General features: G+C 45.0%; 1 protein-coding gene and 1 long non-coding RNA gene across 5 annotated transcripts in view; one reads left to right on the top strand and one right to left on the bottom strand.

Moving 5' to 3' along the window:
• Positions 1-21,004, top strand: part of GNPTG (N-acetylglucosamine-1-phosphate transferase subunit gamma) — a 32,746-nt gene that overhangs the window by 588 nt on the left and 11,154 nt on the right. For 3 of the 4 annotated variants that reach the window (XM_030579123.1, XM_030579121.1, XM_030579124.1), the window contains exons 3-9: positions 2,470-2,537; positions 3,148-3,202; positions 3,303-3,386; positions 14,541-14,634; positions 16,860-16,974; positions 18,847-18,929; positions 19,176-19,307. In XM_030579123.1, coding sequence (XP_030434983.1) covers positions 2,516-2,537; positions 3,148-3,202; positions 3,303-3,386; positions 14,541-14,634; positions 16,860-16,974; positions 18,847-18,929; positions 19,176-19,307 — 585 coding nt within the window. In that variant the 5' untranslated portion in view covers positions 2,470-2,515. The remainder of the gene's footprint in view (positions 1-2,469; positions 2,538-3,147; positions 3,203-3,302; positions 3,387-14,540; positions 14,635-16,859; positions 16,975-18,846; positions 18,930-19,175; positions 19,308-21,004) is intronic. The other variant, XM_030579122.1, reaches the window with a different exon arrangement.
• Positions 16,987-21,004, bottom strand: part of LOC115659215 — a 29,629-nt gene continuing 25,611 nt past the window's right edge. The window contains exons 2-3 of the long non-coding RNA XR_004002482.1: positions 19,353-19,467; positions 16,987-18,743 (exon numbers count right to left, since the gene is read on the bottom strand). This is a non-coding gene — a long non-coding RNA (uncharacterized LOC115659215). The remainder of the gene's footprint in view (positions 18,744-19,352; positions 19,468-21,004) is intronic.

Here is a 21,004-nt window from a genome sequence, read left to right on the forward strand (position 1 = left end):
AAAAAAATGTTTTTACATCAAGAACTCTTTCAGTGTAAAATCCTAGTGGAAATGAGGCAAAGGTAGTTTCTACCTTAATGTAGCAAGTTGAAATAACCGCTCTCTCATATGGGGTTTATCTTGACTAGCTACATCAAGGTTAAAACTACAGTGCCTTGCCACCACAAGGATTTTACACTAAAGTAATTATCTTGATGTAATAGCAGCAAAGAATCCTGTGGCGCCTTATAGACTAACAGATGTTTTGGAGCATGAGCTTTCGTGGGTGAATACCCACTTCATCAGATGCATGTAGTGGAAATTTCCAGGGGCAGGTATATATATGCAAGCAAGCTAGAGATAATGAGGTTAGTTCAATCAGGGAGGATGAGGCCCTGTTCTAGCAGCTGAAGTGTGAAAACCAAGGGAGGAGAAACTGGTTTTGTAGTTGGCAAGCCATTCACAGTCTTTGTTTAATCCTGAGCTGATGGTGTCAAATTTGCAGATGAACTGAAGCTCAGCAGTTTCTCTTTGAAGTCTGGTCCTGAAGTTTTTTTGCTGCAGGATGGCCACCTTAAGGTCTGCTGTAGAGTGGCCAGGGAGGTTGAAGTGTTCTCCTACAGGTTTTTGTATATTGCCATTCCTAATATGTGGGGCATTCTGATGATTGACCTGTTTGCTACAAGTGATACAGAAAGTGTTGTCTGTTCAGTTCTCAAGGGGGTCTCTGTCTGGACTCCCAGTCTGATGCTTTCCATCTCAGTTGACAGTTAGCTCTCCTGTATGCTGCCCCACCACCCAATGTTGATCATCCCACAGGTCATCCTCAAGCTGAAAGAGGATCGGGCCAAGCTCATTCTTATTGTCCCGATGTGCCCAAGGCAGTACATGACCTTCTTGTACTGTCATTTCAGCTTCCTGTATCTCTTCCCTTCTCTCCATCCTGACCTACTTACATGGAATTGCAGTCACACCCTACTTCCCATTCTCACCTCCCTATGTCTCACAGCACAGCTTCTTCATGGCTGAATGAGGAAGAGCAATTTTTGGTGGCTGTTCAACAAGTCTTACTCAATAGTAGAAAACCCTCTACCAGAATGACATATTTGGCAAACTGGAAGCGATTTTCAGTGCAGTCATTGGCCTGTAGACTTCAGCCGATGCTGGCTTCTGTCCAGGAGAACTTGGAGTACTTGCTGCACCTTCAGTTGTCAGGCCTTATGCTTAGCTCGTTGAGAGTGCCTCTGGCAGCCATGTCAGCATGTCATACCCCCATTCAGGGAAGATCAGTCTTCTCTAATGCCATGGTAGTAAGATTATTAAAAGGGCTTCTTCATCCCCATCATCTGGTCCGAGAGCTGGTTTCTCTGTGGGACCTTAACATGGTCCTAGTGACTTTGATGGGATCTCCATTTGAGCCCCTGGCATCTTGTCCATTTCAGCTTGTCAGAAGACTGCGTTCTGGGTAGTGATAATCTACAAGGAGAAACAACAGGAGTACTTTTGGCACCTTAGAGACTAACAAGGAGAGTCTGTGAGTTCAAGGCTCTGATGTCAGAGCCCCTTTATACACAGTTCTCCAAGAAAAAAGTTACTTTATGACCACACCCCAAATTTTTGTCTAAAGTTTCTGTTTAATTTGAACCAGGTGATACATTTACTGGTGTTATTTCCTAAGCCACATTGACCTCTGGAGAAGCAGCATCTCCATAGGTTAGATGTCAGATGATGTCTAGCCTTTTATTGGGACAGGCTTAAACCATGTCATGCTTGCCTCATCTGCTTGTGTCATATGTAGATCACATGAAAGGGCAACTGGTCTCTTCACAGATGGTCTCTAAGTGGATAACATGCTGTATCAAGACTGCATATGAAATAGCTTCGGCTATACCGCCTCAGTGGGTGCGAGCTCATTGTACGAGAGATCAAACAATGTCAATAGCGTTCCTCTGTGACATCTCAATATTGGACATTTGCAGGGCTGCTATGTGGTTGTCGATCCATACATTTATGAACCATTATGCCATTACCTATCACCCAGAGTAGATGCAAGTTTTGGTAGGGTGGTCCTGCAATCCTTGTTTAGGTAGACTCTGAGCTGTGCCTCCTGGAGTGCATACTGTTTGTGAGTCACCTAAGTGGAATGCATGGCCGCATCTACTCGAAGAACCACCACAGTTACAGTAAGTAACGATGACCCTACCAGGGGTTCATGTGATCATACATGTGGCGCTCATTGAAGAAAATGAAAACTGTTCATCCTCCGGACCTTTGAAAATCAGACTGCTATTATTCAGGTATATAAATATGGATTTAGGATCCACGTTTGATGGTTTTGGCTGTTGTTTAGATGCTCATATACTAGGGTGCTGGGGGACATATTAAATACCTAGCTAAAAATATTCTAATTTAATCTTAGTGCAAATGGAAAACAATCATTTTAAATTAGTCTAAATCATTTTAAATTAGTATTTTTTTCTTTTTTAAAAGATTGAACAACCCATTCCTACCTCAGACAAACAGGCTCCTTCCAAAGATGGCACCTTCCCCAATCTCAGGTGTGTGCAAATGTCAGTTATTATATGTGTAGTTAATACCATTTTTGTGATTATAATCTCTAAAAGAATCTGTGTGTGAGTATATAATTTTTTATTGCAGTTGTCTAATAGTAAGATAGACTTTGGTAGAAACACTTGCCACAATATAATATCTACATGATTAGTCCATGTTCTTTAATCCAATCATGAAAATGCTTCTTAGCCTTATGGAAGAATAATTTCTTCTCTGAATTTCACAGATAATTATTGGCATCCCAGATGCTACCAGTTAGTACTTATCACTTATATAGCGCCTAACCTAGTCAAAATAATTTTCCTGTGTGATTCTCTCTGTGCCTCAATTCCCAGTCTCTAAAATGGGGATAACAGTGCTTCCCTACCTCACAGGGTGTTTGAAGGATAAATACATTAAAGATTGAGGCACAAAGATACTATGGTAACAAGGACAAAATAAGTACCTTGGTTTAGGTTCCTTGGATGCTGATTGCCTTATGCTCTGTAGAATGTTAAATCTGCAACATGTACACATACAATTGTATTATCATGATAACTCTGTTTAAATTTAACCAACCTTTTATACCCTTTGCAAGCCATTTCATTTTATTTTCAGGTCCTGCACATCTCTTTAGGCTTGCTGGCAAGTGTTTCAGTTTTGTGGAATCTACGTGAGTAACTGGTTTAGGTGCCTGACTGTATTTTTAGGATTGGCTGTGATATAGGCCTTCATTTTATTTTTTTAAAATCTGACTTATTTTGTTTTTTTAGGTATAAATATGAGTTCTGTCCTTTCAATAATGTCACTCAGCACGAGCAGACCTTTCGGTGGAATGCCTACAGTGGGATTTTAGGGTGAGAAAATCCAGACTCTTCTTTTTATTTTAGTTTGTGAGTTGTGTTCTTTGTAGAACTCTTGAAATCAGCACTTTTTAAATTAGCTATAGTTACGTTACCTTGAAAATAAACTAATCTTGGCATTTAGTTCAAACCCTGTTCCCTAAACTGTTTTCAGTTATACCAGTGCCACTGCCCTGTAGAAGCTGATGCAGAGGCTGTAAGGGTGTAACTGAAGGCACAATTTGTGTGAAAGTGCTGCAAAATGTATCTTGTTAAACCTCTTCTAATAGCAGCATGGGGCTCGGGTCACTTGCTGGAGGATTCTCTGCACCTTGAGGTCTTTAAACCATGATTTGAGCATTTCAGTAACTCAGACATAGGTTAGGGGTTTGTTACAGGAGTGGGTGGGTGAAATTCTGTGGCCTGCATTGTGCAGGAGGTCAGACTAGATGACCATAATGGTCCCTTCTGACCGTATGTCTATGGGAAAAAAAATCATGGACTTTTAGTAAATTAGGCTCCTTGACCATTTATTTTAATAATTTAATTTCTTATTTGACTATAGCATTTTATTCTTAAGACTTAATTTAAGAATACATAAAACAGATCAATCTGACATCTTTCAACTGTAGGTGTCATCTAGTTGCTGCTGTTCTCATTACTTTATAGTTAATGATGAAAATACAATTTTAGTGGCTGTTGCTTTAAACTTAAAAATGCATGTTAGCTAAGCCATGAGAATCCAGAATTTAGCAATCCTAGTTGGTCTTAACATATGCTGAGAGTAAAAGGTGGAAGAGGTCTCTAAAGGTAAGTATGCTTTCTAATAATCCTTTCCCAATTTCTGGATCACGTGTAGCATTACATCAACTGCTTGAGATTGCCAGGAATGGGAATTATCCCACATATGGGATCATGTCTCTTAAAACACCAAATAAAAAATTTTAAGGCAGAACTGACATAACTACAAAATGGAGGCATTATAGTTAAGAATGAGATTTATTTATTGGACACTCTTAAGAGCAAGTAACGAGGCGGTGTGGCTCCCCTCCTCACCCGAGAGGGTCGAGCCCCGTCAATCATCCATAGGGGCGGGGCTTCTAAGTAGAAGTCCCGCCCCTCAGAGGGTCAAGCGACGACCCGGAAGGATAAAAGCCGGCCCTCAGCCCTCAGTTGGAGCCCAACCACCGTCAGGAGCAGACCTGTCAGCGGGAGCTCCTGACTGGGAAGCTGCTGAGGCCGCAGGCTGGTGTCCGGACTGGCTGGAGCTTCCCTGCGCTCGCTATAATGAGGAGCTGCCAGAGCTTCCCTGCGCTCGCTATAATGAGGAGCTGCCAGAGCTTCCCTGCGCTCGCTATAATGAGGAGCTGCCAGAGCTTCCCTGCGCTCGCTATAATGAGGAGCTGCCAGAGCTTCCCTGCGCTCGCTACAATGAGGAGCAGCCAGAGCCGCCCCGTCCCTGCTGCGGCCCTGAGGACATCCCGGAACAGGCCTGGCTGGACTTCCCAGAGGAGCTGCCGGACCTGCCGCCCAGCCCTAGCCGTGAGGAGCCGATGTGGTGGGACATCCCCGAAGCTGATCCCACAAACCAGGTAGGCTCGGAGGGGGATATTGGAAGTAGCCCGGGGGCAGCCGACTTGCGTCAGGCTGCAGATTTCCCGATACCCATGGCAGTGTGTTGCCGTCAGGATCCCCACTGACCACCCCAGTGGTGATCACCGCTACTAGGGCCCCGGGCTGGAACGCAGTGGAGTGGGTGGGCCTGCATTCCCCCTGCCACCCGTCCACGGGTGGCAGAATCCCCCTCCCCCGGCCTGAAGAAGCCAGCTAAACTGGTAACTGTGTATTGTCGCTCAGCCCTGCAGCAGAGGGTCTGAGCCCCTACCTAACTGTATATTGTTCCTTAGCCCTGCAGTAGAAGGCCTGAACCCCGAATTGACTGTACGTTGCTGCTCAGCCCTGAGACAAAGGGCCTGAGCTCCTAACTGATTGTATATTGTTGCTCAGCCTTGCAGCAGAAGGCCTGAGATTGAAATTAACTGTGTAACTGGTGCCCCGCCCGAACCAAGGGCTGGGCCCCCTTTGACTGTACCACTGCCTGGTCCTGTCCACAGGGACTGAGCTACCCAGGCGGTGGGCGACAGTTCTGGGAACCGAGACCCTCAGACGACAAGTTGAGGCCGGTGTGGCTCCCCTCCTCACCTGGGAGGGTCGAGCCCCGGCGAGTCTCACTTACAGAGCACAAAAATTATGTGTAGTCCATATCTTTACAAAGATTTTTCTTTCCACTAAAATAAAATCTTCTCCATCTCACAACCCCTGGAAAACCTGGGAAAGCTGATAGGACTTTTAATGTGTCCTAAAGGTTGTTACACTAATAAAATAAATACCAGCAGGATCTTATAAGAGGGATAAGGCAAATCGCCACATTTATTGCAAATACAACAGAACAGTACTGACGGCTGTTAGAATTATTTACTCACACAAAGGCCATGGCTACACTAGGGAGTTGCAGCGCTGGTGAGGGGGTTACAGCGCTGCAATTTAGGATGTGGCCACACTTGCAAAGCACGGCCAGCGCTGCAACTCCCTGGTTGCAGCGCTGGCTGTACACCCGGTTGAGCCTCGGGTATAGCGATTCCAGCGCTGGTGATCCAGCGCTGGTCAGCAAGTGTGGACGCCCACCAGCGCTTTTATTGACCTCCGGGGTATAAGGAGGTATCCCAGCAGACCTTTTAAGCCTCTCTGGTAATCCTGCACACTCCACTGCCCTGGGCTCAGCTGACCCCACCTTTAAATGCCCCGGGAATTTTAAAAATCCCCTTCCTGTTTGCTCAGCCAGGTGTGGAGTGCAATCAATCAATCAGCGACCATGCTTCCACGCCCCAGACAAGCCCCAGCATGGAACAGTTCCGAGCTGCAGGACCTCATCAGTGTTTGGGATGAGGAAGCTGTGCAAGCACAGCTGCACTCCAGCCGGAGAAATTATATCTATGGGCAGATATCACAATCCTTGCTGAGAAGGGGCCATGAACGGGACGTGTTGCAGTGCAGGGTAAAAATTAAGGAGCTGCGCAGTGCTTACTGCAAAGCCCATGAGCGAAATCGCCGCTCAGGAGCTGCCCCCACGACCTGCCGTTTTTACAAGGAGCTGGATGCCATACTTGGGTGTGACCCCACTGCCAATCCTAGGAGCATGATGGAGAGTTCAGAGCAGGGAGAAGTGGGGGAGGGTGTAGAGGAAGCCAAGAGTCAGGCTACTGTGGTGGAGGGAGACACCCCGGAGTCCCAGGAGGCATGCAGCCAGGAGCTCTTCTCAAGCCAGGAGGAGGCTAGCCAGTCGCAGCAGCTGGAAGTTGCTGGTGAGGAAGAAGCAGAGGATCGTGCTCGGGGTAAGCATATTTTTATGTTTTGGGAGAGGACGGTTTGGGTTATGGCTGCCTGCATGCATGCCTAAACGTGGAATAGCCCATTGATTTGCTCTATCACGTCTCTGTAATCTGCCTCGGTAATCTCTTGAAAAGTTGCAGCCAGAGCGTGGGCAATGTGCTTTCGCAAGTTTGTAAGGAGAGCCACCATGGTCCTTGTCCCGGTCAGGCTAACTCTTCCGATCCACTGTGCAGCGAGGGGTGGGGGTACCATGGCTGCACACAGGCAAGCTGCATAGGGGCCAGGGTGGAATCCACATTGCTGTAGAAGACCCTCCCTCTCTTCCCAGGTAACACGCAGCAGTGATATATCTGGCAGTAGGAAACCCTGTTGAGAATTTAGGGATACTTGAGTGCAGGGCGCCAGGTTCGTGGTCCCCCTCCAGCCCCACGGTGCGTTCCGGTCTCCCCACCCCCTTCCAGCACGTAGCCAGCATCGCTGTGTGCTCCGGTCTCCCCATCCCCCTTTCCAGCAGGCAGCCAGCCTCGCGGTGTGCTCCGGTCTCCCCATCCCCCTTTCCAGCAGGCAGCCAGCCCCGCGGTGCGTTCCGGTCTCCTCCCCCGCCCCTTTCCAGCAGGCAGCCAGCCCCGCGGTGCGTTCCCCCCCCACCAGCAGGCCGGCAGTTCCGTGGACCGCCCCCCCCCTTCCAGCACTCGCCACCTTCATGTTCCCTACTGTCCCCTGTGCAGGCCACCATTTACCTCCTGTACCCAGTGCAGATAAACCCCAGTGAGCCATCAGTCAGTTCCCCCTCCCAGGTGAAGTCGGGGCAGAAACACTCACCCCATTGCTTGCCATGCCTTCGCTTCCCTGGCTTCTCTGTGTTATGTTAGGTATGTGGGAATGATGCTACAAAAAGTCTACAAACTCCTTCACTGTGTGATAATAAACAATGTAGCCTCTGTGTATTACATGTTTCTATCTGTTTTTTTTAGTGACCTTGACTAATGCAGCCGGATCACCGGCCTCACGTCGGTTGCAGAACTTGAGAAAAAATCCACGAAAATCAAAAGAGGAGTTGATCAAAGCAGTTATGAATCACTACAACAGAGAAAGTAGGAAGACACAGGAATGGAGAGAGAAAATGTATGAGTGGAGGCAAACACAAAGCAGGAGAAAGGAATTGGCTACCAAAAAAACCTCAAAGCACATGATAAGCCTCCTGGCTCGCCAAACTGACTCTTTCGAGTCTCTCGTAGCCATGCAGGCAGATCTGTACTGTGGTAACCCACACCCCTCCCAAAGCTCTCTTTCTTGTTCCCCAGTATTTGCACAAAACATCTTTCTCCAGCAGCCAGTTTCTTATTACCCCCAGCTGCCCCCAACACCTGTATGATCTCCTACCAGCCCTGATAACTACAATTCTTACCCTGTGCACTTCACTCCCATTACTCTGCAGCATAGTAATCCTGAAGTGAAGCAGACATTGAACAGTAATCCAAACAGGACATATTCAAACCTCTGAATGTACAGTCCACCACCCTAACCCCCCTGGCCTTTTATGTACTGTACTTTGAATAAAGGATTTTATGGCTTTTACAATACTTTTTATTATTGCAGGAAGTGGTAAATACTGTACCCCAAGGTAGAAAGGAGCACAGCAAAGGCACCAAACATTACTGTTGGCTCTCAGCATCAAATTGCTCCCTTAAGGCATCCCTAATCCTTGAAGCCCTTTCCTGGGCCTCTCTAGTAGCCCTGCTCTCTGGCTATGCAAATTCATCCTCTAGGCGTCGAACCTCGGAGGTCAATTCCTCACTGAATCTTTCACCCTTCCCTTCACAAATATTATGGAGGGTACAGCATGCGGATATAACAGCGGAGATGCTGCTTTCCCCCAAATCTAGCTTCCCATAAAGACACCTCCAGCGGGCTTTCAAATGGCCAAAAGCACACTCCACAGTCATTCTGCACCGGCTCAGCCTGTAGTTGAACCATTCCTTGCTCCTGTCAAGCTTCCCTGTATACAGTTTCATGAGCCAAGGCATTAAGGGGTAAGTGGGGTCTCCAAGGATCACAGTGGGTATTTCGACGTCCTCTACTGTGATCTTGCGGTCTGGGAAAAAAGTCCCGGCCCTCAGCTTCCTGAACAGGGCACTGTTCCGAAAGATGCGTGCATCATGCATCTTTCCAGGCCATCCTGAGTAAATGTCAGTGAAACGCCCACGGTGATCCACAAGCGCTTGCAGAACCACAGAGAAATACCCCTTGCGATTAACGTACTCTGATGCCAGGTGGGGGGGTGACAGAATAGGAATATGCGTCCCATCTATTGCCCCTCCACAGTTAGGGAAACCCATTTGTCCAGAGCCATCCACAATGTCCTGCACATTCCCCAGAGTCACAGTTCTTCTTAGCAGGGTGCGATTAATGGCTGTGCAAACTTGCATCAGCACCATTCCAACGGTGGACTTTCCCACTCCAAACTGGTTCGCCACCGATCGGTAGCTGTCTGGAGTTGCCAGCTTCCAGATTGCAATAGCCACCCGCTTCTCCACTGGCAGGGCAGCTCTCAATCTCGTGTCCCTGCGCCGCAGGGTAGGGGCGAGCTGAGCACACAGTCCCATGAAAGTGGCTTTTCTCATCCAAAAGTTCTGCAGCTACTGCTCGTCATTCCAGGCTTGCAGGACGATGTGATCCCACCACTCAGTGCTGGTTTCCCGAGCCCAAAGGCGCCGTTCCACGGTGCTGAGCACGTCTGTTACTGCCACAAGCAATTGAGTGTCTTGAGCGTCAGGCGTTTCAATATCATCGTCTGATTCCTCACTCTCACTTTGCAATTGAAGGAATAGTTCCACTGCCATGCGTGATGTGCTGGCAACATTCATCAGCAAGGTCCTCAGCAGCTCTGGCTCCATTTGTAACAGAAATCTCAGAAATTGCGCTGCAGACTCACAATGCCGCCAAACTGCTCAGAATGTGTAGCAAAGCACCACGAGGCGTTGGAACAGGAAGCGGAAAGACCCGCACACTTCCTTCCCCTTCCCACAAGCCACAGCGCCAAAATGGGACGAGATGCTCTGTGGGATAGCTGACCACAAGGCACCACTCCCAACAGCGCTGCAAGTGCTGCAAATGTGGCCACACTGCAGCGCTGGTAGCTGTCAGTGTGGCCACACTGCAGCGCTGGCCCTACACAGCTGTACGAACACAGCTGTAACTACCAGCGCTGCAAAACTGTAAGTGTAGCCATGGCCAAACATTCATGCAAGTTCTGCAATGATCAGTTATAGTTACCAACCTTCAGTTGCTCGTGCCAAGTCACTGGCCAGGTGCTCTGGACACGAGGTTGGAGCCGAGCCGTTGTCAGATGCGCATCTGATGCTCTTGGAGGGTGGTCACAGAACCAGACTCAAAGATCACAGTCCCCTGGCTCTATTTTTATAGGTCTTTGGTTTAATGTAAGTTTATGAGAATTGCTCTGTCATGCTTGAGATAACCATCAATCAGCTTGACCGGCGGATGGTACATTCATGACGGGCAAGTGTTACGCATATGTTATTTTAAATTTTTTCTTGATGCGCTTGGGCAGATTCCCGCTTGCTCTTCGGGGGTCATCCGGTTTCCTGCGTTATCTTCAGCCAGCAGATAGGTGTGAATCTTTTTTGAGTTTGGCTGGTACTATTTCCTAATCGATTATTTACCTGTCACAGACACTCACTTCCACTCACCCAGCATACTCACATTTCAGCGTTCTTACATTCCAGCTTAATACGTTTGATTTACATCTTATTCTGTTTTCTCTCGCCCTTTACATTGCTAAAGAACATGACTACAAGATTTACATAGGCACAATCAAAATTCCAAGGGATGAAAGGGTTAGTGGTAAATCAACACTGTTTCCCAAAGTCCTTATCACTCTCTGGTACAGACATTCTGTCTTGTTTCACTAGGCCTGAAATGATTAGTGTTTCTGTCCTTGAGCTAGTTACAGAAATTGCTGTAACAATTTACAGTAAGGCTAAAAAGGCAGGCACACGTCCAATCATTTAACTACTCCTTTCTATTCACACTTTTTACATATTTAATATTAGTATATAATGTAATACATATCTATCTCAACAAGGTCAACAAATTTGGGCTAAGTTGGACCAACAGGGCAATAAATTCCAGTTTTTGAAGATACCATACCTCCAGCCTTCTTCCATTTAAACCACCTGTTCTGATGTTGAATGGCTTAGCTAATTGTAGTTCCAGTGGCATAACACAAAGAGACATACAGTTTGAGGTAGTCAGGTCCCAGACCATTAAGGGCTTTATAGTTCAAAATTAACGTCTTATACTTAACGCAAAAAGAGACTGGAAGCCATTGTCATCTGCACATGACATGCATTTCCTTCAAGAAACACAAAATAAGTATACAACCACAATTTACATTAGACAAAGTTTCCATGGGCACTTTCTCCTTAAATCTCAGTTTTGAGTTGCATATAGCTCTCAAGTGTGATCTCTTGAAATGAAACTCCTTCTTGGTCTGAGCCTAGAAGTAATTTTAAACATATTTAATAAAAGCTCATTCAGTCTGTATAGTCAGTGCCTAGATACAGGTAGAGGAGCTAGCATACATTTAATTTAAAAACAAAGACTGATTTAAAGGTGCCTGCCTCTGTAAATATTTCCTATGTGCAGATGGGTAGAAAGTGAGTGAAGAGCTGGTCTTCCCTGCAAGTAGGATAGTCAGAAAGTCTGAGAGGAGGAGGTTACACCCAGAAATATGGTGGGCCTTAAGACCAGATAGTGGCAGAGACTAGTTTGTAGTCACTCTTGTCAGCATCGGAGAGAATCCTACAAGCTAGCTGAGCTGCAGTGGATTCCTAGACAGCAGTAGGGAGCCCGTGTTGGAGATAGGTCTTTAAGCTGTGAAGACCCAGAACCACTGAATAACTAGATTTGTCTGGAAACTGGGAGAGCCACAGAATTGTTGGAGAAAAGTCCTGACCTGAGAAACTGTTCAGGATGCAGAGACACTGCACTGAACTACTGAGCGAGGGTATTTATCCTTTTCAGAAATACTTTTAAAGGACCATTTTAGTCCAGGATCAGATTCTTGGGTGCAAGGGGCAAAACATTCTATGTTGCAGGGCCCTAGCTATGGGACTCTTGGTCAGAAATCATCAATATGAACCTGAGCTTGACTACAGAGGGGTTGGACTAGATGACCTCCTGAGGTCTCTTTCAATCCTAATTTATGATTCAGGTCTAAGTTCAAGACCTGTGTTTTCAAAAAGGCCTGTTTCCCACACATCAGAAAGGAGCCTCTTTTTACGAATGCTGTAGTCAGTGCTATCTTTATTTGTTGTTTGTTGCTTAGATGCTGTAGGGATAGGTGCTTTAGAAATGTTTGAGATATTTTTTTTTCAGGGGTTAGCAAAGCCTGGTTCTTTCCGCAATCAAGCACTTTTGTTTCAGTTAAGCAAAAATGAAAACTGATGTTCCAAGAGGACAGACGTGTGCTTGTTTCAGTTTCACTTTAAAATGTTTATACATCATGAAAGATAATGGATGGAATAACTTGATGTTTTAAAGGATTTCTTGGACTGAGAACCAAAAATGAGGATTTTACATATTTGAGTATGAAAGTTACTGAGTATTTTTAAAGTGTGTGATTATTCTTTCTACTCAAATTAGATCATTCCAAAAATTTAGTATCTGTCCCCCTGGTTGTTCTGCAAAATGCCTTCAAACTCCAGAATACAGAGAATCTGTGTCTTGGAGATCGCAGTGCACCCTGAAATGGGTGCCACATCCTAAAAGGCAAGACCTTGCATTATCATGTAACAATAATATTTTACTTTTCTGCATTTGTGACCTCCAGTTGTTTGATAGGCACCTTACAGATCATATATGTTTGGTGCTGCTTTGAGCAGGAGGTTGGACTAGATGACCTCCTGAGGTCTCTTCCAACTCTAATCTTCTATTATTCTGTGATAAAGTTCCTGCCTCAGAGAGTTTAGTGCAGGGGTCCCCAATGTGGTGCCCGCAGGCACCATAGTGCCCACGGGGGCATCTAAATGCACCCACGTCCTGGCCAGCAGTTGAGCATCTGCTGAAATGCTGCCGAAATTCGGTGGCATTTCGATGGTGATGCCTCTGGATCATGCTGCTTGCCACCGAGAAGCAGCGTCATCCAGAGGCATCGCCGCTGAAATGTCACCGAATTTCGGCGGCATTTCGGTGGATGCTCGACCGCCACCACGGTCCTTCATCTGGCGCCCGCCAGATGAAAAAGGTTGGGGACCACTGGCTTAGTGTAAATAGACACCATACACATACACACACAAGAAAAGCTACGAAAAGCAAAGTGAATAAAAACTGAAGTAAAGTGTTGGTTTGTTAGCCCCACAATTTTTATAGGGTTCAATTTCCATGTCTTTTTCAGTAAACTAAGGGAAGGGAGTGAATGGGACAGGCTGAGGTTTATGGGTTGCCCTCCTTTTACTGTGTTTTTATATTTTCAAAGAGCTATACAAATGTTATTTGTCAGGGCACCTCTGTGAAGCAGTAAGTATTATCCCCATTTTACAGGTGGGAAACAGAACAACAGAGGTGAAATGACTTTTCTAATGGCCTTACAGTGGCTGTTGTAAAGGCAGGCCTGCTCCTCTTCTCTGTCCAGTTGACAGGGAAGTCCATGATCTCTGCATGGTTTCATGCAGATGCACAAAGCATGGTTGCAATAATACCAGTGTTATAATACTGATGTATGGAGCTCCAGGAGTTTGCAATCGCAAAGGGGGTGATTGTGGCTATGCAGCAGCATTTAAATGAGGAGATCATATCCAGCTTAAATGACCTCCCAGAGTGATAGAGTGAACGTAGGTAAACAGGCAGCTTGGTCCTGATGTGGTGTGATGCAATGCAGTGTGGGAGAGCAACTGTAGGACTGCCAAGTCAGTGCAAAATACAGATGCAGCCACAAAAACCCTTTTCTGCACTAATTCATTCTGAAATGAACGTTCAAAATGGATAATCCACTTTGCAATAGTTGGCACTTCATCTGAAAGACCAATTGTGTTGTATGGACCCAGGGCATTTTAAGTGTTTAAAAAAAAAAAAGTCAATGTGAAAAAACCTTGGGTAGGCAATCCCTAAGGCTATCCCTCTGAGTCAGGATTCTGTCCTGGCCCCCAACCTGGGTTGATTGTGAGACCACAGTGCCGCTCTTGTGACTGTCATGAGTTTTATGGTCTAACAGGGAATATTTCATTTTAAATTGGAATAGGTCACTTTCCAGAAATATATTGTCAATAAATGCTTCTCTTCATGACAAGTTTTGAAAAGTGAGAACATTTTTGAGTTTGTATTCTTGTTTCACCCACCTGATGACATACTTTGATTGGGCTTACTCTGTATTCTGAGCAGTTGAGAAGATTGCAGTTTGGTAATGCCTCTTTCAGACAAATTATTGATGACAAAAACAAACCCTTTTTCAATTTTATTTGATTAAGAAAGCGTGGAAATGGTTTTGAGACATGTCAGAATAACCATAGTGCCCAGAAACTACGGTGATGGAGACTCTATAAGTAATTAAAGAACTCCACTGTGGTTATGAGGTAATTGATCTGTGATGGGGCAGATCTGGGCCCTAAGAAAAGGAAATATTAAAGGACCTTCAAAAAATTGAAATTGATAAAGTGAATTTTAATACAGTGTTAGAGTATTTCTGTTTTTCTTACCAAGTTTTTAACTTTTTTCTCCAAAATTATAAAACATATCTTTTGAGCTGTTCTCTTTTTCCAGTATTTGGCATGAATGGGAAATTTACAACAACACATTTGTTGGCATGTGGATGAGAGAAGGGGATTCATGTGAAACCAAAACCAGAGAGACAAAGGTACAGTAATTAATCATCCTGATGCAGTTAATACAGATGGCATGTTTGTATCAGTTTAAACTATTGAAGCCATTAATATACCATAGGACTTGAAAACTTAGATGGGGCTTTACAAATTGAGATCTTTTCCTGCCCAAAGAGTTCATGGCTTAGGACATGAAGCAGAAAAATGCAAGATGAGATATGGGACAACAGTTAGGAATGGAGGGTAAAACCAGGATAAAAAGCTGATGATATTTTCACTCACACCAGTTTAGAGACTTTAACTCTTTTCTTTTTGTTCATGCAAAATAGGATGTTCTGGTATTACCATTACCACTAGGGACAAATGCTCTGTAACTTCTGCTATGGGCCACTGCTGAATAAGAGGAAGAGAAATAAGAATTACTCGTGGGACTGGAGTTGCCAGCCTCTACTGGATGACACATGTCTAGGGATCCAAGGAGAGAGAACTTGGTAGTTTAGTTTAGTTAGTTGAAAGGAAACCAAGTGGCAGAGAGACTTGTATGGGAAAAGTAGAGGGCCAGGTCACAAGAAGCATGTGCAGGTGAGAGAGGAGCAAAACAGATGTGGGCAGAAAGAAGGGGTGGGAGGTGAAATGAAGAGCAAATAGAGATAGTATAATTAGCTTTTTGTCAAAAAGACAAAACTATTAAAAACAGTTAAAATACATGACTCTTACATGTGAGCAGTTGCTGTTGCTGAAAAGGGATGTTACATGATTGTGAACGGGAAGGAGGTGTCCAAAAGACTCTGAAAATGTGTGGTCCATACTATGTAAAACTCTGACAACTCCTGCCTTAGACCTCTCTTCTCCCCTTGTTAAAATAATGTTTGCACTTCTCTAGGTCCTTCCTAGAGGTTAAGGAGCTTTACAAAATTAAGTCTCACATTCCTCTGTGACATAAGACAATACCTATTGCTATTGGTTTTATGTGGAAGCACTTAGATAATACAGTGATGGGCGGCTATGTAAAACCCTAAGATAGATAGGTTGATCAATGGGAAAGAGAGGCGGGTAGTGAAGTGACTTGGCCAAGATGACAGAAGAATCCTGTTGGAGGGAGAGCCAGCAATAGAACCAGGATTTCTGACTTCGAGTGCACTGTCTTACTGTGACAGAGTGCTGGGAGCCTAGAACTGGCCCAGTACTCTGTCACTAAGGTGCTACCAATTCCCCCCAGAGCGGATGTAATTGGAGGGGGGTGCTCAGTGGTTTAATTAGGCAGGAAGCTGACAAGCTAGTGAGAGCAACCAACCTGTCAGCTGGGAAGTTAGAGGACAAGAAGAAAGTGCAAGGGGAGTGTCTGGTAAGGGCTAGGGGAGGCAGAATCTCAGGATGAGAAGATCTGTCTCTCTCCTTCCCTGGACAGTGGGCTAAGGGGAGAGTTTCAGCTATATATTGCTTCATGAGGCTGTACTGGTGAAGGGGACTCACTGAATTAAAAAAATGGTGCTTATAAACTGGGAAGCATTCAGCCTGTTTGTGTTGATTCAAGGGGTGGAGAAGGGAACCTATTACGCATGCCATAAGAGCATCCTTTCTTCCTGTAGGCACACTGAAGATATATTTGGCCGTCTAGTATTACATGATTTCTAATACTAAGAATTTGAATCCTCCTTCGGTTTTGCTTGTAAAAGGTCATGAAACATTAAAGCTGAAAATGTAAAGATCATAATAAAGCATCTACAATGTAGGGTAGATCAATATTCTCTGGAAAAATTAAAGGACATAAGAACCTAGTGTTTAGTGCTTTTTACTTTGTACTGCTATTTAGGAGACCTGGATTCAATTTTTCACTGTTCAAAGGCTGGTAGTCCTTCAGAGGTGGGAACATGCATCACTCAGTATTAAATGCACCTGCTGAGTGATGCTGACAGGCTCTGAAGGGCATCTAATTTAGTCTCTCTCTGTTGGAAGTTGTGGTGACTTAGGTGGGGTGAAGGTGGAGGAACCACTTCCCATTGGGAAAGGAACAAGCTTGTTCCATGCTTTAAAATAACGTAATGTGAAAAAGACTTAACTAGTGGCTGTGACCTCTTTCTTCTGCATTGGGTATAATGATGGCAGCACTGAGAGCTGACTACAGGACTTGCTGGAATGCAGCTATACTCATGGTAAAATGGGAAGTTAGTGATGTATGTTGGTTCTGTTCAACATGAAACTAGTGACTGTATTGTGTGTTTAATCTATTTCCTCTCGTGCTTCTTTTTCTGCTCTTCAGGTTCTTCTTCTTTGTGGAAAAAACAATAAGTTGGCTCATGTGTCTGAGCCAAGTACTTGTGTTTACTCTCTAACGTTTGAGACTCCTCTTGCTTGCCATCCTCATTCTCTTTTAGGTAGGTGGGATAAAAAGGTCTGTGCATGTGTGAAAGGCAGGTGACCTTTCACCCAAGCCTTGAAGTTTAGATTTCTGGTTTGTTAGTTTGTATCATTAAGTCAATGAGAAGTAAATGTAACATTGTTTATTACAAGCATTTCTAAAGTACCCATCACTATAATAATTTGGCACTCTTATCTGAGCTTGCAAAGTCCCTACAGTCACCTCAGTGGCATTTCTCTTTTTGTAATGGGATAACTTTTGAAAACTCCATCCAGTTAGTTCCAAAATTTCAGAGAATGTTCTAGGCATTAATTGTCAGAATCCTATTTGATCTTGGAGAAGAGCAGAAAATCAAAAGGGAGGGAGATTGGGGAACAAAAGAGCCCCTGACAGCTCTTTAGCCACAGCCTCTAGCATATCTACAGTTATCTGTAGATCACACTTTCCAGCACAACAATACCTATGCTCATGTCAGCTTATCCTCCCAATAGTGTAACGCATTGACATGCTGAATGACTTCTCTTCTGGACAGAAAATAATGGTGGTAGGGGGAAAGGGAAATGGAGGGGCCTGAGGGGAGCAGAGAGAAGTTCACACAGCTGCTGGAATGTTAGGGGAAAATTGGGGACCCTCATATGGAGGGAGGGAAGAAAGGAGCACATTGAACCTCTGGTTGGGGGGAATGGAGTTTGGGGGATCTGATATGGGGGAGAGAGGATTGGGGGGCACAGAGCCCATGCTGGGGGAAGATTGAGGGACCCAGGGAAGGTGGGGAATAAGCGTGCACACAGCCCCTGGCTTGGGGGCCAGAATGAAGGGCCTTCAGAGAATTGGAGCAGACACAGCCCCTGGCATGGGGGATTTGGTATGAGGGGCACACAGACCTCCTGGTGGGGGGTTGATTGGAGGACCCTCGTATGAGGAATGGAGTATGGGGGAAAGAGGATAATAGGTTGCATGCTGAGCTGCTGGTATGGGGAGCGAGTGAGGGATCTGATATGGAAGAAGAGGGAAGTGAGGGGCACACAGACCCTTGCAGGGAAGAGATTCGGGTGAATTGCAGGAAATTCCTGGAAAAAGAAGGGGCTGGGATGGTGGGCATACAGAGAGCTTGTGGGAGAGGGAATGGAGGAATACAAAGAGCATTGCAATAAGTTCAGCCTACATAATCTACAAACAACACCTTGGTAAATTTATTTGTGTACAAGAGCGTAGTTCTCTCATTCTCACCACTTCCATCCCAGTCTCCAGTTAGACAAGTCAGTGGGTGCATTCAACAGTTTGGAAAAATGTCTGCATGAAGAGATATTTAATGAAATATTCCCTGAAGGTAGTAAGAGTGAGGCTCAGCCCTAAGAGGGGTTTACAGAAATAGTCAGGCCCCAGCCCTTATGGGGTTTTGTAACTGAAGTCCAGCACCTTGAATTGGATTCATACTGCCACCATATGCTGTGCACTCCAGCTACCCCTTGGAATATGCCTCCATTTGGCCTTAGTGGTCATTCTTAGATAGGATGTGTTTCAGTAGTCTATAAGTGAGGAGGGTGCAGTCTGGATCTCATTCAGCAGTGAAGGGTGCATCCTTCTGGACGGCTGGAGCTGGAAGAAGAGACCTTTGGTCACTGCTGCTGTCTTGGATCATTAGACCTCTAGAGCCTGCTCCTGTTCCCATTTGAAGTGATTGAGAAAATTCCTATTGATTTAAATAGGATTGAAGAACAGGTCCAGGCAAGTGAATGTAGCAGTTTACAGTCTCAGTGATCCATGTTGAAGTGAAGCATTAAGCTGTTAAAACACACACATAGCAGCATTACGGTTACATTCAAGTAGTTAATTAAGGAAAGTATAGCTGTTAGTATTTATGACAGCTTTACTTTCCATTTTTCAGTTTATCCAACACTGACTGAAGCCCTGCGAAGGAAGTGGGATGAAGCAGAGCAGTCTCTTTATGATGAGTTAATAACTGAACAGGTTTGCTGATCCATTCTGATTTCTTGTTAAAGGACTATCACTTTAAAATTACTTAGTACTGGTCCATTTTCTGTAGTTCCAGCTTTTTTTAGGATAGATGTTTTTATCCTACTATTGGCAAAAACTATTCGTGTTCTGCATCTAGCTACAGCTTATTGGTAATCACAAAACCTTGTAAAATAAATAGCCAATGCAAATTACAAACAGAAATAGAATGTCTTTATGTAATGTCTTTGTTTTTTCCAGGGATACAAAAAATTGTTGAAGGAGATTTTTGAGGAAGCAGGACTTTTAAGAGCAACAGAAGAAAAGGAGATTGAGAAAAAAAATAAAAAGCTAAAAAGTCTGGAATTTGAAACAGTGGAGAAATGCAATAAGGTATAGAAAGTAATTCTCAATACTTGACTAATAAATTTTACCAACATGGAATTAATCACCATCCTTCTGCTGTGTGATTGAGCCACTGGACTCTCAGCCAAGCTGCCTGTCCATTGTTAGGATTCAGATAAAGTCTGCTCCCTTGGTTATCTTCTGTTGCCTAAATGACAGTATATTTAAAAATAAATAGAAATAGCAGAACTTATTTTAATGCTGAAAATTGGAAACAAACTAGCATTACCGAATGCCTTTCCAGGAGATGTTAAGGGGCGGCATATGGGAAGTTGTTTGGATACCTAGGTGATGTGCATCTTAGACATGCTCTCATAAAGTGGGGTTGGAATGAGATTAAGAAGCAGAAGGAAGTTAGTTAAAGTGGAAGGTGGACCAGAGCCTTGTGACGGATGGGTACTTGGTAATCATATAATATACACACTATGCAAAAACTTCAGGCCATTTTACAAACAAAGGCCCAGTGGTTCATATCATGTATCCTTTAAATTCTCTGTGTGTGCTCCTGTATCTACAACTATATATGCCTATACATATACACTCTGCAGCAGAATTTACAAGGCTTGTTAGTACGAATTAAAGGCAAGCACTGAGCATTAAATGAAGTGCATAATATGTATGGAGAGAATACATTCAGCCTAAACGTTTGTGCTATGGTTATACCATCTCATTGATGTGCTGAGATTCATTAACAGGATATGGAAGCGTAGTCATAGATTGCAAAACAAGAAGGAGACCATTGTGGTCATCTAGTCTGACCTTGTGGATATCAAAGCCTATAGAATTTCACCCATTAATTCCAGCATCAGGCCTAATAACTTGTGATTGAATTAAATCATCTCTCTTAGAAAGATATACGTGGTGATTTAAAGCAGTGGACAATCCATCACATCTTCTTGGGTTGGTCCAGTTCCATGGTCGGTGGGTTTAATAGGCCAGGAGAGGCTCTGCTGTGGCGGCCAGACACCCCCAGCCTCCCGTTGCAGGGTTTGGCGGTTAAGTTTTTGTTTTATTATGCCCCACGCAGGTTCCAGAACGGCTGAGGAGGCACATACTGCCTCCTCAGCCACCCTGGAAGTTGCCTGGGGCATATCAAAAACATCTTAACAGACACTTTTCCTCTGCGTAGATTGGGTCTGGGGAGGGGAGGCACAGTGCGGCTTTAGCCAGCCCAGGGCTCCTTGAGGCTTCTCCAGCTGAGGTGGGGAGTGCTCAGAACTTCGGCCAGCCCAGGGCTCCCATGGCTGGGGGGGTCAGGGTGTTCTGGATGGGTGTGGGGGGGAGTTGTAGTTCTGGCCGTGGGGGGGGGAGCAGGGGGTCTCGGGGCTCTGGCCATGGGGAGGGTGTGGGCGGAAGGGGCGGAGCCAGGGGCTAGCTTCCCCAAAGGGGGGTTCCACCCGCTGCCTATGTCCAGTTTCTATTAAAAAATTGAACCTTATTTTCAATTTTAATTTAGCTAGCTAGTGATGAATATTATGGGATTCCAGCTTTCCTTATAGCAGTGGTCTCCAAACTTTTTACACCCAATATCACTTTTTGAATCTAAGGGCAACTAAGGATCTACCCTGCCTCTTCCCCAAAGCCCTGCTCTGCTCACTCCATCCCCCCGCTCTGTTGTTTGCTCTCCCCCACTCTCACTCACTTTCACCAGGCTGGGGTGAGGTTTTAGGTGAGAAGGCTATGAC

The sequence above is a fragment of the Gopherus evgoodei genome, chromosome 10 (assembly GCF_007399415.2).
Source record: "Gopherus evgoodei ecotype Sinaloan lineage chromosome 10, rGopEvg1_v1.p, whole genome shotgun sequence".
NCBI lineage: Eukaryota > Metazoa > Chordata > Testudines > Testudinidae > Gopherus > Gopherus evgoodei.